Source organism: Pogoniulus pusillus, chromosome 11 (assembly GCF_015220805.1).
Source record: "Pogoniulus pusillus isolate bPogPus1 chromosome 11, bPogPus1.pri, whole genome shotgun sequence".
Taxonomy (NCBI): Eukaryota; Metazoa; Chordata; class Aves; order Piciformes; family Lybiidae; genus Pogoniulus; species Pogoniulus pusillus.
Window position 1 is genome coordinate 3,071,032 of NC_087274.1, and position 16,130 is coordinate 3,087,161.

At 53.6% G+C, this 16,130-nt stretch overlaps 1 protein-coding gene across 1 annotated transcript; it reads right to left on the minus strand.

The window, feature by feature from the left end:
• Positions 1-15,619, minus strand: CACNG1 (calcium voltage-gated channel auxiliary subunit gamma 1). The gene is made up of 4 exons (XM_064151744.1): positions 15,379-15,619; positions 8,053-8,127; positions 2,635-2,772; positions 1-227 (listed from the first exon to the last, which is right to left on the minus strand). The coding sequence occupies exons 1-4, from the start codon at positions 15,617-15,619 to the stop codon at positions 1-3; spliced, it is 681 nt and encodes a 226-aa protein (XP_064007814.1).
• Positions 15,620-16,130: the final 511 nt, after the last annotated feature.

Here is a 16,130-nt window from a genome sequence, read left to right on the forward strand (position 1 = left end):
TCAGTGCTCCGGCTCTGCGTCCATGCAGCTCTCCCAGGGGTTCTGGGGGAAGCGAGGCAGAGCGATCAGCAGCAGCCCGAGGCCGCAGAGGAAGAGCAGGACGAAGGCTGAGCAGGCGCAGGCGAAGGACCAGGAGTAGCTGTACTCGATCCAGGCTGTCTCCTTGCTGTCAATCATCCTCTTCACAGACTGCCTCATGACTTCGACCGAGATGATGATGCAGAGGCCTGGAGGAAGAAGGCAGCGGTGGGTTGAGCAGCCAGCTGTGAGCCTTTCAGCCTTAGCTGCCCCCCTCTCCTGTCTCTCTGCACACAGAAGCCACAGCAAGGCTCAGGGGTGAGCCACTGGCTCCAGCCTTTGCAGGAACCACCACTCGCAGCTGCTGTAGAGCTCTGCCCCAGCCCAGGCCACCCAAGTCAGCGGTGACCACACCTTGAGTGCTGTGTTCAGTTCTGGGCCCCCCAGTTTAGGAGGGACATTGAGATGCTTGAGCATGTCCAGAGAAGGGCGACGAGGCTGGGGAGAGGCCTTGAGCACAGCCCTACGAGGAGAGGCTGAGGGAGCTGGGATTGGTTAGCCTGGAGAAGAGGAGGCTCAGGGGTGACCTTATTGCTGTCTGCAACTACCTGAGGGGAGGTTGTGGCCAGGAGGAGGTTGCTCTCTTCTCTCAGGTGGCCAGCACCAGAACAAGAGGACACAGCCTCAGGCTGCGCCAGGGGAAATTTAGGCTGGAGGTGAGGAGAAAGTTCTTCCCTGAGAGAGTCATTGGACACTGGAATGGGCTGCCCGGGGAGGTGGTGGAGTCGCCGTCCCTGGGGCTGTTCAAGGCAGGACTGGACGTGGCACTTGGTGCCATGGTCTGGCCTTGAGCTCTGTGCTAAAGGGTTGGACTTGATGATCTGTGAGGTCTCTTCCAACCTTGGTGATACTGTGACTTGGTGAGTGTGATCTTCCAGGCAGGCTTGGGTGGGAAGCTCAAAGCACTGGAAGAGCAGTTCCAGTCCCTAGGGAGGTTTTCCAAAGGCTAAGGTGACAACTTACACCTCTGTCTTTCAGCCCCTGAGGCGCACCAGGGCGCTGCCAGCACCTGTCACAACGCAGCCTTCGTGCTCTGGGGACGTGGCCTTGGCTCTGCACTAGCTGCTGCTTTGCTCTGAGTCTAAGCAGAGGAGCCAGAATCTAGCTCAGGCCACAGAGGAGCACATCCAGGTGGGCCTTGAGAGCCTCCAGTGTCCTTCTGTGGGGCGTTCCAAGGCCTGTCTGGATGCACTCCCCTGTGACCTGAGCTAGTTTGTATGGTCCTGCTCTGGCAGGGGGGTTGCACTTGGAGATCAAGGGCACAATGTCCACCTGCAGACCAGTGCCAAGTGGTGTCCCTCAGGGTCAGTGCTGGCACCAGTGCTGTTTGACAGCTTTGTCATGGACAGAGGAATCAGTGCAGCCTCAGCAAGTCTGCAGATGGCACCAAGCTGTGTGGCACAGTCGACTTGCTAGAGGGCAGGGATCCATGCAGAGGGACCTGGACAGGCTGCAGAGCTGTGCCCAGGCCAACTTCATGGCATTCAACAAGGCCAAGTGTAAGGTCCTGCACCTGGGTGGGGGCAATGCCAAGCACAGCTGCAGGCTGGGTGGGGAATGGCTGAGAGCAGCCCTGAGGAACAGGCCCTGGGGGTCTGGGCTGATGCAAAGCTCCACAGGAGCCTGCAGTGTGAGTGCAGCCCAGACACAGCCCTGTGCTGGCCTGCAGCCAGAGTAGTGTGGGCACAGGGCAAGGGAAGGGATTCTGCCCCTTGGCTCTGCTCTCCTCACACCCCACCTGCAGTCCTGGGGACACTTCTGGAGCCACCAACACAAGCAGGACATGGAAGTGTTGGAGCCAGTGCAGAGGAGGCCACACAGATGCTGAGAGGGCTGCAGCAGCTCTGCTATGAGGACAGGCTGAGAGAGTTGGGGCTCTGCAGCCTGGAGAGGAGAAGGCTTTGAGGAGAGCTTGGAGTGGCCTTTTAGTATCTGAAGGGGGCTCCAGGAAGGCTGGGGAGGGACTATTGACAAGGTCTGGGGATGGCATTACAAGGGGGAATGGGTTTGAACTGGCAGAAGGGAGATTGAAACTGGATGTTAGGAAGAAGCTCTTTGCAGTGAGGGTGGTGAGACACTGGCACAGGTTGCCCAGGGAGGTTGTGGCTGCTCCCTCCCTGGAGGTGTTCAAGGTCAGACTGGGTGAGGCCTTGAGTGACCTGTTCTAGTGGGAGGTGTCCCTGCCTGTGGCAGGGGGTGGAACTGGATGATCCTGGAGGTCCCTTCCAACATAAACCATTCTATGATGTCTTTGAGTCCCTTCCAACCCCTGACATGCTGTGACAATTCACCTCTCTGGTTTAGGCTGAGGCTGACACTGGGGCTTGCTAGAAATGCCCCTTTTAGAGGCAGGAGGAGAAAGCACAGCCAAGCTGCTGGGCAGTGCTTGTTGAGCAGGACCTTTGCCCAGCTCCTAAGCCAGAGCACCGTGCAGGGACTTGCAGCCTGACTGCGGCTAGGAAGGACAAAAGCCACTTCCAGGGGATTCCCAGAAGTGTCTCCATCCTCCCAGGACCCTTTGACGTTTCTCTGTGGGCACTTGGGTGAGCCTCTTACCTGCAAAGGTGTAGAACATGGAGGCTGGCTTCAGCAGGTAGTCCCTCTTCTTCCTGAAGGACAGGAGCACGCAGATTGTGCCGACGATTGCGAAGCCAACGCTGAAGATGGCAATGGCTGCAGCTGAGATGCTGTACTCTGCCAAAGCAAAACAAACACCAAAGGAGGCAGCTGCAGGCAAAGGCAGCTCCAGTTCTGCAGCCCTTATTACAAGAGGGATGTGGAGATGCTGCAGTGCATCCAGAGAAGGGCCAGGAGGATGCTCAGAGGGCTGCAGCAGCTCTGCTGTGAGCACAGACTGAAAGAGTTGGGGCTGTGCAGGCTGGAGCAGAGGAGGCTCCCAGGTGACCTTCTTGTGGCCTTCCAGCATCTGAAGGGGGCTACAAAAGAGCTGGGGAAGGACTTTTTAGGCTGTCAGGGAGTGATAGGACTGGGGGGAATGGAACAAAGCTGGAGGTGGGGAGAGTCAGGATGAATGTGAGGAGGAAGTTGTTGAGCAGGAGAGTGGTGAGAGGCTGGAATGGGTTGCCCAGGGAGGTGGTTGAGATCCCATGGCTGGAGGTGTTTAAGGCCAGGCTGGCTGAGGCTGTGTGCAGCCTGCTCTAGGGTAGGGTGTCCCTGCCCATGGCAGGGGGTTTGGAACTGGCTGATCCTTGTGGTCCCTTCCAATTCCGACTGATTCTAAGTGGTGAGGAGGCTCCCATCAGCTGTGGTGACTTTGCAGTAGGTCACTCACAGAAGTGTGTATAGTCCTTGCTGCTGTGGAGAGCTGGTTCTGGTGCCTGTGTGCTGCCCTTATATCATCACACAACTGTTTTGGTTGGAAAAGACCTTTAAGGTCATGGCATCCAATTATCATCTGACTCTGCTAAGTGTGGTGCTAAGCTATGGATCCCAGCAGCACATCTCCTCCTCTTTTAAACACCTCCAGGGATGGAGATTGAACCACCTCCTGGGATGTCTGTTCCAGCCTTTTGAGAACCCTTTCATCGAAGAAATTTCTTCTAAAGTCCAAGCTAAACCTCTCCTGGTGCAGTTTAAGGCTGTTTTCTCTTGTCCTAAATAAAATCAGGGGCAAGCATTGGCCATGTCCCTTGTGAATGCAAAGGGTATAGAACCAGAGCAGGAGAGGAACTGTCTGGGTGCTCACTGTGAGAGCAAATTGCACCTGCACTGGTCTGGTGAAGCTCTGGGCTGGAGCTGTTCCAGCTCTGCTGCAGAGATGTTATTGTTGAAGCCTTCCTGGGCTCCACTCTCCTTTCTGCCATCACTCCACACTCTGCTCCCAGTGTAAATAGACAGCTCTATTTTTGTTCTCTCTCTCTATTGCAGAGCCCCAGTAAGGTCCCTGCATGTGGTGCCAGTGCTGTATGGGTGCAGGACAGCTCAGTGCTCCACAACCTAAGCGGGCAAAGTGGGCAGGAAGCCAGAGGGAAAGTGTTTGCAGAGCACCTCTCCTCACACCCCCTGTAAGACAACGATTTCCATCTCTGTGGAAGCCCAGCAATTCAACAAGGGGGATTAACCCCTCCATAACATGTCCTGGGTTTTGCTAAGCCAGCTCAGATGTGGACTGGGAAGGGGCATTGTAGCCAGGTGGGGGGTGGCCTCTTCTCCCAGGCAACCAGCAATAGAACAAGGGGACACAGTCTCAAGTTGTGCCAGGGTAGGTATAGGCTGGATGTTAGGAAGAAGTTCTTCACAGAGAGAGTGATTGGCATTGGAATGGGCTGCCCAGGGAGGTGGTGGAGGCACCGTCCCTGGGGGTCTTCAAGAAAAGCCTGGATGAGGCACTTAGTGCCATGGTCTAGTTGACTGGACAGGGCTGGGTGCTAGGTTGGACTGGCTGATCTTGGAGGTCTCTTCCAACCTGCTTGATTCTATGATTCTATGATTCCCCAGCCCTAGCACCCCCCTAGTGCCAGAGTAGAGGGTGGGGGCATTGCTAGTTGAACAATTCAGAAAAGAAAAGCCTGGATGAGGCACTTAGTGCCATGCTCTGGTTGACTGGACAGGGCTGGATGCTAGGTTGGACTGGCTGAGCTTGGAGGTCTCTTCCAACCTGCTTGATTCTATGATTCATTTACATCCTGCAGTTGTTTTCAGTTGAATCTTTAACAGATGTAGCCATGTGTGAACATCTCAGGGCCTGGCAATATTTGCTTTTCAAGCCACTAAAAAAAAACTTCTCCCAGGCAAAATCATGAAGAATATTTTTTTCCCCTTCCCTGTTACTAATTAGCTCCCATCAAATAGGAGCAACTTCTAGGAAAGGGAACAGCAGCTCCCTCTGTGCTCTCATGGCTTTTCAGGCCACTGGTTTATTAGGATCTGCTTCATTTTTCTCTTTACTCTGTGCTGGGGCAGCCTGTAAGAGTTTGTTGTGATGTGAAATTTTCTGCTGAAGCTTAAGCTTTTTCTTTTGCTTCAGAGAATTGAATCACAGAATCATTAAGGTTGGGAAAGACCTCTGAGATCATCCAGTCCAGTTGTCATCCCAGCACCACCATGGCCATCAAACCATAAAACCATAGAATCAACCAGGTTGGAAGAGACTGCTAGCACTGTGGATGCATGGTCCATACATTGCTAGGGTGCAGAGTTACCACAGGGATGAGCTGGAGAGTCACTAGTACATTTCAGTGGGTAGCTGAGCTACATCAATTGATGTCATCTCTTAAGCTGGCATGTAAGAGAGAGTCTGAACATAGAATCACCAGGTTGGAAGAGATCTCCAAGCTCATCCAGTCCAACCTAGCACCCAGCCCTGGCCAACCAACTAGACCATGGCACTAATCAATTAGACCATGGCACTAATCATGTCCCAGAGCTCCATGTTCACATGTTTCTTGAACACATCCAGAGACAGTGACTCCACCTGCTCCCTGGGCAGCCTATTCCAACCCCTACTCACTCTTTCAGTAAAGAACTCTTTCGTAATAGCCAACCTAAACCTCCCCTGGTGCAACTCGAGGCCATTTCCTCTTGTTTTCTCACTTGCTACTTGGGAGAAGAGCCCAACCTCCACCTCACTGCAACCTCCTTTCAGGAAGATGTACAGAGCAGTGAGGTCCAGGCTGAGCTCCTCACCAGAGCTGTTCTCCAGACCCTGAATGTTACTTTTTCAAATGACCAAGAAGGAAACCAGCTGCAGTTTTAAGCTCAGAGGGCTGGATCTGATAGAAGTCATAGAATCAACCAGGCTGGAAGAGAGCTCCAAGATCATCCAGTCCAACCTAGCACCCAGCCCTATCCAGTCAACCAGACCATGGCACTAAGTGCCTCATCCAGGCTTTGCTTGAACACCTCCAGGGATGGACAGAGATGAGCAAAACCAGGCAGGTCAGGAGCATGCTCTCCTATCCACTTCAAATTCCCAGTCTTTCCCATCCTGCTGGTTTAGAAAACCTCTGGACAGAGTTTTCCATTGTTATCATTTCCACTGGAAGTGAAGCAGAACGTGTTGTGCCATCACCAGCTCACTTATTCCACAGCAAGGTCCTGACTGTACAGGCTGCTCAGGGAAGTGGTTGACTCAACCACTCCTGGATTGTGCCATTCAGATGTGGTGCTCGAGGATATGGCAGAGCAGTGGCCCTGGCAGAGTCAGATAATCACAGGATCACAGAATGGTCTGGGTTGGAAGGGATCTCCAAAGGTCATCTAGTCCAAACCCCCTGCACTAGATCAGGTTGTCCAGAGCCCTGTTAAGTTTCACCTTGAAGATCTCCAGGGATGGGGCCTCAACCACCTTCCTGGGAAACCTGTTCCAGTGTTTCACCAGCCTTCTGTTTGGACCTGATGAGCTTAGAGGTGACTCTGTGGTTAGAATCATAGAATCAAGCAGGTTGGAAGAGACCTCCAAGATGATCCAGTCCAACCTAGCACCCAGCCCTATCCAAGCAACAAGCCCATGGCTTTATCAGGGACTCAGTTGAGATGTGGAATTTGGCTGGAAGAGAGTGTTTCCCAAATCCATGCTGTACAAAGAGGGGCTGTGGGTGTCTTTGTGAGGTCTCTGCTCCTTCCTTCCATCAGTTGCTCTGTTTTTTAAATGCCATTCATGGAAAATCAATAGTGAGGCATAAAATTCCTAATGGCCTTCACTGACTCCCTGAGCTCCTCTGCAGGGTCAAGATGATCTGGATCAGGGATTGAGTCCAGCATCAGTAAGCTTGCAGATGACACCAAGCTAGGAGCAGGTGTGGAGCTGTTGGAGGGTAGGAGAGCCCTGCAGAGGGACCTGGCCAGGCTGGATGGGTGGGCAGAGGCCAAGAGGATGAGATTGAAGAAGGCCAAGTGCAGGGTTCTGCACTTTGGCCACAACAACCCCAAGCAGCACTACAGGCTGGGGCCAGAGTGGCTGAGAGCAGCCAGGCAGAGAGGGAGCTGGGGGTGCCGGTGGATAGTAACTGAAGATGAGGCAGCAGTGCCCAGGTGGGCAGCAGAGCCAATGGCATCCTGGGCTGGCTCAGGAGCAGTGTGGCCAGGAGGACAAGGGAGGTTCTTGTGCCCCTGTACTCAGCACTGCTCAGGCCACACCTTGAGTGCTGTGTCCAGTTCTGGGCTCCTCAATTCAAGAGAGATGCTGAAGTACTGGAACATGTCCAGAGAAGGGCAGCAAGGCTGGGGAGGGGCCTGGAGCAGAGCCCTGTGAGGAGAGGCTGAGGGATCTGGGGGTGTGCAGCCTGCAGAAGAGGAGGCTCAGGGCAGAGCTCATTGCTGTCTGCAGCTGCCTGCAGGGAGGCTGTAGCCAGGTGGGGTTGGGCTCTGCTGCCAGGCAACAGAACAAAGGGACACAGTCTCCAGTTGTGCCAGGGGAGGTCTATGCTGGATGTTGTTAGGAAGTTGTTGTCAGAGAGAGTGATTGGCATTGGAATGGGCTGCCCAGGGAGGTGGTGGAGTCACTGTGCCTGGAGGTGTTGAAGCCAAGCCTGGAGGAGGCACTTAGTGCCATGGTCTGGTTGCTTGGCCAGTGCTGGGTGCTAGGTTGGACTGGATGAGCTTGGAGCTCTCTTCCAGCCTGCCTGATTCTATGATTCTGTGATTCTAAGAGTCTGTGATTCTAAGACTGTGCTTGGGGTGGGATTTATTCCCTCAGCTTGCAGCAGTGTCTTCCTCCTGCAGTGTGGCATGGGGAGTGGCAGTGTTGTAAAGTCATCATTGTGCTGAACTTTGTGGTTTCTGGGGCTACTGACATTGTGTACTGGGGGGACAGCTCTTAAGTGAAACCACACCTAGGAGTGAGATCACAGAGGGCTCTTCCTGGGAAGATGGAATTTGTCCCTGCTCAGGGCACTGTCTTTACATTTTCCCCTAGAAATTCCCCTCCTGCTTTCAGTGGAGCCAGGACTGAACCCTCAATTTGGGGACCCCTTTACCTTAGAAACTGTTTTTCTTTTGCAGGATCATCCTTACCTTTCTGGGTGGTTACTTCAAATATCTCCGAGCTCTGCCCTGGTGTGAAGTGCTTGAAGTAGGAGCAGTTGTGTTCTGAAAGAGAAAAGGAAATTGAATTTCCTGTGCCTGGAAACCTCAGATCAAATGTAGGAAAGTTGGATTTGATTTTTATTGATTCATCAAACTTGCAGTGTTTTCAGAGCTCCCTGCTCTTGGTGATACAGAGAAACTGCAGCTGGACTTCTGCTACTGGGGATCAGGCGAGGGGCATCTCCCGTGGGGACTGCCCTAGGGGAGCCTGCTGTGGCAGGGAGGTTGGACTGGACGATCTTTGGAGCTCCCTTCCAACCTCTACTGTTCTGTGATTCTGTGCTAAGCACTCCAGGCCACCAGCTCTAGCATGGACAAGGCTGAAGCCCCCAGCAGCTCTCTGCACTCTGATTGCTCCCGTATTTAAAATGCAAAGTACAGACAGTGTTTGTGGTCCTGCCCTCAGCCGCCGCAGGTTTCTGCCTCTCTGTCACTGCTTTTCCTGGTGATGAGGGCTGTTGTGCCCACAGCTGAGGTGGTGTCTCAGCTCACCTCCCCTCATCACTGCCCACCCACTCCCTAGTGCATCACTCCACTGGCTGTAGCAGGGTCAGCACGCCTGAGGTGAGCTTGGAGGATGGAGCATCCTCGCCTACCCTCTCCCTGCCAGCTCTCCCCTCCTCCAGCTCACAGCCCCTGTGCAGCAGTGGCTGGCAGCAGCAAGCAGCCCAGGAGAGTTGCTTGGATGGAGGGAAGATGTCACCACGTAACAGGGTGACAGAGATGAGGCTGCTGCGGTGCAGCAAAGCACAGGATGGTTTACAACAGGGGCACTGGGTGGGGTGGGTGCGTTGGCTGCCATTTAAAGGAAGACAAAATCTCTCTGAAGCCACAAACAGTTGTCCAGGCTGATCAGAGCCATACAAGCCAAGGGCAAAGAGGCTTTTCCACAACCTGCCTCTGCCAAAGTCCACTCCCATCAGTGGATTTGATAAGATGGCAGAGCTGGATAATGGGAACTTGATGGAGTTCCTTTCTCTGGACTTAACATGAAAGCACTGCCAGGTACCTGGGGTATTAATAGAGTGGTTGTGAAGTCCACAGGGATCAAGACTGTGGGACACAGGGATATGGGAGGAGGGGAGCTGCTAGCTGAGCCTCCCAGGGGCCATGATATCATCTGGTCCTCAGCCCAGTGGGATCCAGCCAGCCAAGTGGTGGCATTGCCATCAGGACATAGCCTGGAGGCTTTCAGCCTCAGCAGGGTGGGGAAGGGTCTGGTGAGGACCTGCTGAGTCGGAGCTTTGGCAGCAGCAGGGTTAGGAAGGAGGGTGTTCTGGCTATTTATAACTGCTTTAATTGAAGGCTTGGAGGGGTGTGGAGCTGGGAGAACAGTTGCTCGCCAGGAATTCGGCTGGCAGGGTGCAGCCACAGGGACGTGCTGAGCGGCGCCAGCTCTGATTGCGCTGTTCTGCTGAGCTGCACAGGACACGCTGGGCTCCTGCCCCAGCACCCCTCCTGCACCCCAGCTGGACTCCCATCAGGCTGGGAAACCAGGCCAAGGCTGCACCAACACAGGCACTGCAGCAAGGGTGACACCAGCATCTCTTGGCCAGAGATGCAACAGCTCCTAAGAGACATTGGGAGAAAGTCTGAGAGGACTTTTTAGTCCTCTCTGGCACTCAGACTGGGACAGGCTGGTCCAGTGTAGGTCACAGGGTAAAGCTTGAGCCCAAACCCTCTGTGGTACTCAGGTGTGGGTTTCCAGCCTGGTGTTATTTCCAGCAGTCATTTCCAGTGGCAAGAAGACCCTTGCTGGGTCTGGTGGGTTTTTTCCATCATGTCAGTGGCAAATGTTGGAGTTACCGATTCAAAGAGGATTTATTTTCTCTCTCCCAGGAGATAGGCAACTGTGGAGCAGCATTCTGGGACCTGTTAGTGAAGATGCCTTTGAGACACTCCTTTCTACTTAATTTTATAAGGCAACTTTCATTTCATCTGCAGCTTCTCCTTGCTGGAGACTTGGTTAGCATCCAGCTCTGGCATCTCCTCAACTCTTCATTATCCTTGCAAACCACTGGAGGAAACACATTTGAACTTAGACCTCTGTGACTGAACTTTGGCTTTTAATTTACCTTCTGAAATGACTGAACTCAAAGGATCCTCAGGTGCATTGATTGTACAAAGCCCCAGGTGAAGCCATCCAGGCAGTGTGTGATAGGCACACGGCACAGCTCTGTCTGCATTACAGGTGAACCAAGCCAGCCCAGTCCACCCTCCAGTCTGAGAAGGCTCCTCAGATAACCTCCTTCTTTTAGAGATGGATTTGTCTGCAGGAAACAGAGCTGCCTCTGTGTCTTGTGGCTTACAGCAAAGCTCTGCCAAGGTACAATAAATGAGGTTATCACAGGAGTGGGTTAGCTCCTGGGGAGGTGCTTTTGGAAAATGCATTTATTGTGGGAAAATAAAACCAGATTGGGCTTGGAGAAATGACAGATTGTGCTCAGTCTAAAGGTGGTTTGGTGCCTTACTGAGCTGGGACTATCAGTTTCTACAAGGCTCCCTGTTTTTCAAGAGGACTGAGGCTCTTCAATGCCTCTCTGGTGCCATCATTAATAAGAGAAAAGCCCATTTGTGTCACACTACATTTACATAATGGATAGGATTTTAAATGGGCTTTAGAATGGATGAAAACTGTGTGGCAATCTTTGTTTCTCTCCTCCTCTAATTGCATTGTCTCTGCCACGAGGTCACCTCAGCGTGCTGATGGGTACAGCCCAGGAGCTCTGTGGACATTAAGACTTACTTGAACTTCAAGGTTGGAAGCTGTGGTTTATCACACAGTGTGCTCCCCATTCCAGATCCCCTACCCTTACACCCCTCCTGGTCCTTTCCCCTCAGAGCCACCACTCCTGGATGACTGCTGTGTGGAGCCAGATCATAGAATCAGCATCACAGACTGGCTTGGGTTGGAAAGAATCATCTAGTTCCAACCCCTGTGCCATGGCCAGGGACACCTTCCACTAAACCAGGTTGCTCCAGGGCCCACCTGACCTGGTTTTTGTCTATTTGTGCAGAGGAAACCTTCCCTGCCGTGGGGCTGGGTGCAGCAGAAGTGCAATCCCATTGAGCCATGGTTGAGCTCTGGGGCTCTGCAACACGGAGACCTCATGGGGGAAGAAGGGGTAGAAAGGGCACGAGATGTTTGGCCCATGTTGAGTTTCAGGTGGCAGCTGTCACTGAAGTGGCAGACTGGAAATGGGCTGGAGCCCACTTTGAGCCTCAGCTGAACACCAGCAGGTGAGGTTTTGGGCAGGCTTAGAAAAACCTGGACTTTCACCTGAGGTTTCTGTGTTAAGTTAGACAGGAGCTGCTGCTGTGATTAGAGCAGGTGTTTAGGTAAGGGCTGAATGGTGGAAGGGGCAGACTTGGGATCTGACCTGACCAACAAGCCAGGGAAGTCTGCTGGCAGGCACTGAGCTTTGGTGGTACTGTCTCCAAACAGCTGAATTTCATACCACTCTTGCAGACTGAGTCTCTTGCACAGACAGAGGGAGTGAGACAGCCCTGCTGGGAACCCATTTGCTCAGGCACTTCTCCTCTCCAGTTGCCTGAACTTCTGTTCCCAGTTTTGCCAGGACCTCTTGAACCTGCTGGCAGCACACATGGGCTTCAGATGACTCCCTCTGCTGCTGCCCGGCTCGCAGGAGAACACCACCTACAAGGAGTTGCTGGCAATGAAGGCAAGCTCAGTTTACAACCCATAATAAACTGCCCCGGTGCCCAGTGCCCCCCGTTAAACCTGCCTCGCTGTTAATCCCGTTTTTTACAGCCATCTCCCCCGTCTTTTATTCCTTACAGCAGGATACTGAACCCTTTCCAATTTGTCAACATCTTCGGAAGGGGGCTGTAAAAGTTTAAAGCCCTGCCTAAATCACAGACCTGCTTTGTGGCCCGGGAGCCCAGCACCCTCCCCATCCTGCACCCTGCTGAGCTCCCCAGCTAATCAATAACGTTAATGGGCTCATCCATTTCCTCCCTGGGGAGCGGCTGCTAAATGGTTATTAACGCAGCGATCAATTCTTGTGCTCCTGTTCCTGTCCTGGCAGCCTTAGCTGCTGCTGCCTGATGATTTTCAGGAACAGAGGTGCCCACAGCTGCTCTCTTCCTGCACCTTTGTTCATTCACATCTTCTCGCCAGCCTCAGGTTTCCCAGCCCCGGTGTTTCCCTGCCTGACAGCTCTTCCCAGAAGTGTGAAATCAATCCAGCAGCAGCCCTGAGGAGGCAGCAGCCTTTTGCAGCCTGGGTCAGCAGGGACTTTGCTCTCCCCCTTCACCCCTGCTGTGAGTAAAACAAGGATGAAAATGTTAATCTTATAATTTGGAGGCAAATTTCACCCTTGGGAAGCTTAGATGCTGATTATGAGACAGAATATCATCCAAATCCCAAAATATCTTAAGGATCAGGTGGGGTTGGTCTCTTCTGCCAGGCAGCCAGCAGCAGAAGAAGGGGACACAGTCTCAAGCTGCACCAGGGGTGGTCTAGGCTGGATGTTAGGAGGAAGTTGTTGTCAGAGAGAGTGATTGGCATTGGAATGGGCTGCCCAGGGAGGTGGTGGAGTCACCATCCCTGGAGGTGTTGAAGCCAAGACTGGATGAGGCACTTAGTGGCATGGTCTGGTTGACTGGCCAGGGCTGGGTGCTAGGTTGGACTGGATGATCTCTTCCAACCTGGTTGAATCTATGATTCTATGCTCTCATCTGGAGAAAAAGAGGCTGAGGGAAGACCTTCTCTTACTCTACATCTACCTGAAGGGAGGTTGGATCAAGGTGGGGGTCAGTCTCTTCTCCCTAGCAACAAGTAATAGGACAAGAGGAAAAGGCCTCAGGTTGCAACAGGGTAGGTTGATGTTGGAGATTAGAAGAAACAGGCTGCCTCCACCCAGAGGTGAGGAGGAGGCTCAGAAAGTTGTTGAGAAGTTGTTTCAAACTCTGTTTGTGGCTTTTTTCAGGGGGGAGTTGGCTAAATGTCCTGCAGGTCCTTTTTCCTGCCCTGAGGAATGGTTGTTGTTAAACCAGCTTGGAGACAATCCAGTGATGGAGATAAATGCCCACCACGAACTGAAAGGGTTCTCAATTACTGGAACAGGCTGCCCACGGAGATGGTTGAATCCCCATCCCTGAAGACGTTTAGAGGAGGCAGAGATGTGGTGCTGAGGGCCATGGTTTAGCACCAGGCTTGGCAGAGTTAGAGAGTCGTTGGACTCCACAGGCTTAAAGGGCTCTTATAACCCAAACAATTCCATGCTCTAGGTGAAGCTGCTTTAGCAGGGAGAATCATAGAATCAAGCAGGTTGGAAGAGATCTCCAAGCTCAGCCAGTCCAACCTAGCACCCAGCCCTAGCCAGTCAACCAGACCATGGCACTAAGTGCCTCATCCAGGCTTTGCTTGAACACCTCCAGGGACGGTGCCTCCACCACTTCCCTGGGCAGCCCATTCCAATGCCAATCACTCTCTCTGTGAAGAACTTCCTCCTAACATCCAGCCTGTACTTTTCCCTGGCACAACTTGAGGCTGTGTCCCCTTGTTCTATTGCTGGTTGCCTGGGAGAAGAGGCCACCCCCCACCTGGCTACAGTGTCCCTTCAGGTAGTTGTAGACAGCAATGAGCTCTGCCCTGAGCCTCCTCTGCTGCAGGCTGCACACCCCCAGCTCCCTCAGCCTCTCCTCATAGGGTTTGTGTTCCAGGCCTTTCACCAGCTTTGTTGCCCTTCTCTGGACACCTTCCAGCACCTCAACATCTCTCTTGAATTGAGGGGCCCAGAGGTGGGACTAGATGATCTCCTGAGGTCCCTTCCAACTCCCACCATTCTGTGCTCCTTTGAAAACCAGCTGTGGCATGGGGTGGGTGGCTCAGCCCCTCCATCACCACCCCAGCAGAACAGCAGCACCGAGATGTGATTCGATGCCTCTGCAAGCACATGCTGGTGCCTGTCAAAGGCAGCGTCTGCTTTCATGCTGCCTGCCTGAGTGCCTCCTGTTTGCAGCCAGCTGGGTGTTTACGAGGGTTATATTTACCCTGTGGTTGAGCAGTTCTGGTGATTATCTCCCACTTCTGATTGTTTCTTCCTTTTGTGGGAGTTTTCCTCCGGAAAGGCGCGTGGCAAGGACCAGGCTGCTAAGCCTGTAAGTACCTTCACAGAGACATTAAGCATATGGATAACACACTCCCTAATTTGGTTAGAGGCAGATGTGAAGGCTGGGGATGAGCTCCTCTCTCCAGAACGTGTAATTTAACCAAAAGAACTGCAGCAGCCCAGGCAATGAACGGCCAGCCCGGTCAGGAGGATATTCCACAGGGAATTTGTTAACCTGTACATTTCATTTCAGGCAGTGAGTCTAACGTGAAGGCAATCCTGTTATTTCTGTTCTGGAAAGCATCCAGGACCCTACGAGCCTGCTAAAGAAGCAGCCTAGCTCTGCCATAGAGGGAGCATCCCAACGTGGGCAGCATGAATGCTGCTGACTTGGCGACCAGCAGGAGCAGGAGGAGCTCCTCTTGCCACGGCAGTGTGATGGTCTTCCCGGACAACAGCCCAGCCTGCTCCCCACCATCACCCTCCCTGTTGATTGCACCAAAGGAACCCCTGGTGGAGATGTAAGCAGGACCAGGCTGCCTCCACCCAGAGATAAGGAGGAGGCTGAGAAAGTTGTTGAGAAATGGTTTCAAACTCAATTTGTGGCTTTTTTTAGGGGGGAGCTGGCAAAATGTCCTGCAGGTCCCTTTTGCTGCCCTTGGGAACGGTGGTTGTTAAAACAGCTTGGAGAAAACCCCATGCCCACCATGAACAGGCTGCTCCTTCATGGCCAGGTGGGTTTGGAAGTCCTAAAGATCCAGCAAGGCATGCTGGACCCATACATTTTGTTTTTGCTTGCTGTCATCAGGATTCTTGGGTGCTGTGGAACCCTTGGCTGAGATCAGCAGTGTTTCCTCCACCCCACTTCCACTCGGTGATTCCCATCTCGTCCCATCCTCCTTCCCTTCTCCCTGCCACTGCTGTTGTTGCGCAAGAGACTCAAATATGGTCACAAACAGACCTCCAGGGCACCACGGCACAGGCTGGCAGCAGGAGGGACGACAAGGAGGGGTGTTTGCAGACCGACATGAGAGCAGCCCCATGCAGCCCCACGCCAAATTCAGCGCCACGGAAACGCAGACCCTCTTCTCCTTCTGCCACGTCCTACAGCCTCCTAAGCAAAGCCTGCCGTGAGCGCCTGCCCCTTTCTCCCGTGCCCTGGCCGGGGGTCACCTACCTCCTGGCAGGCTTATGGGCCCGCAGCCCTTCTCTTTGGGACCTTGCTCCTGCATAAAAATCCGCTTTGTACAGAGTCTCCACAGCCCGAAGTGAGCCGCTTCGCAGGTAGCGTTGTACTTCTCCACCTTGGGGCTCAGCACGGCCCAGTGGTCAGTCACTACGGCTGCGAAGAGCAGCGAGACGCCCACCAGGATCACCGAGAACGTCAGCCGGACCTTCAGGCGTTTGCTCTCGTCCATCCCGCTCCGGGTCGGTGCTCCCGGCGGAGCCTGCCTGCTGTTTCCCGAGGTCTCCCCAGGTCCTGGCGCATGGGAGCGTTAGGGATGCAGCCCCGCACCGGCGGCGGGCAGGCAGCGCCGGGGCTGTGGCAGCTGCTGGGGCCGCAGCAGTCACCGGGGCCGTGGCCGCCGCCGCTGCCGCCGGCTATTAATGCACGCAGGAACAGCAGCGCCCGGCGCGGCTCAGCTTTCCACCCCGTCCCATCGGGATTGTTTTGGATTCCCACGAACGGGCCAGGCTGGCTCGGAGTCGCCGTCCGACGGCTGTCATCTCTCGCCTTGCGACATGCCCAGAAATAGGCATTAACGGGGAGGATTAACTTTTCAGCTGGGTGGTAAACCAGCTGTGTTTATAACGGCGACAGCCTCAACTTCAGCCTCAATCCTAAATAGTTTAATAGCCCTGGAGCCTGCAAACCCGAGCAGCTTCTGGGAGGATGTCCCTCCAGAGCCCTGTGGCATGTAGAAAGTG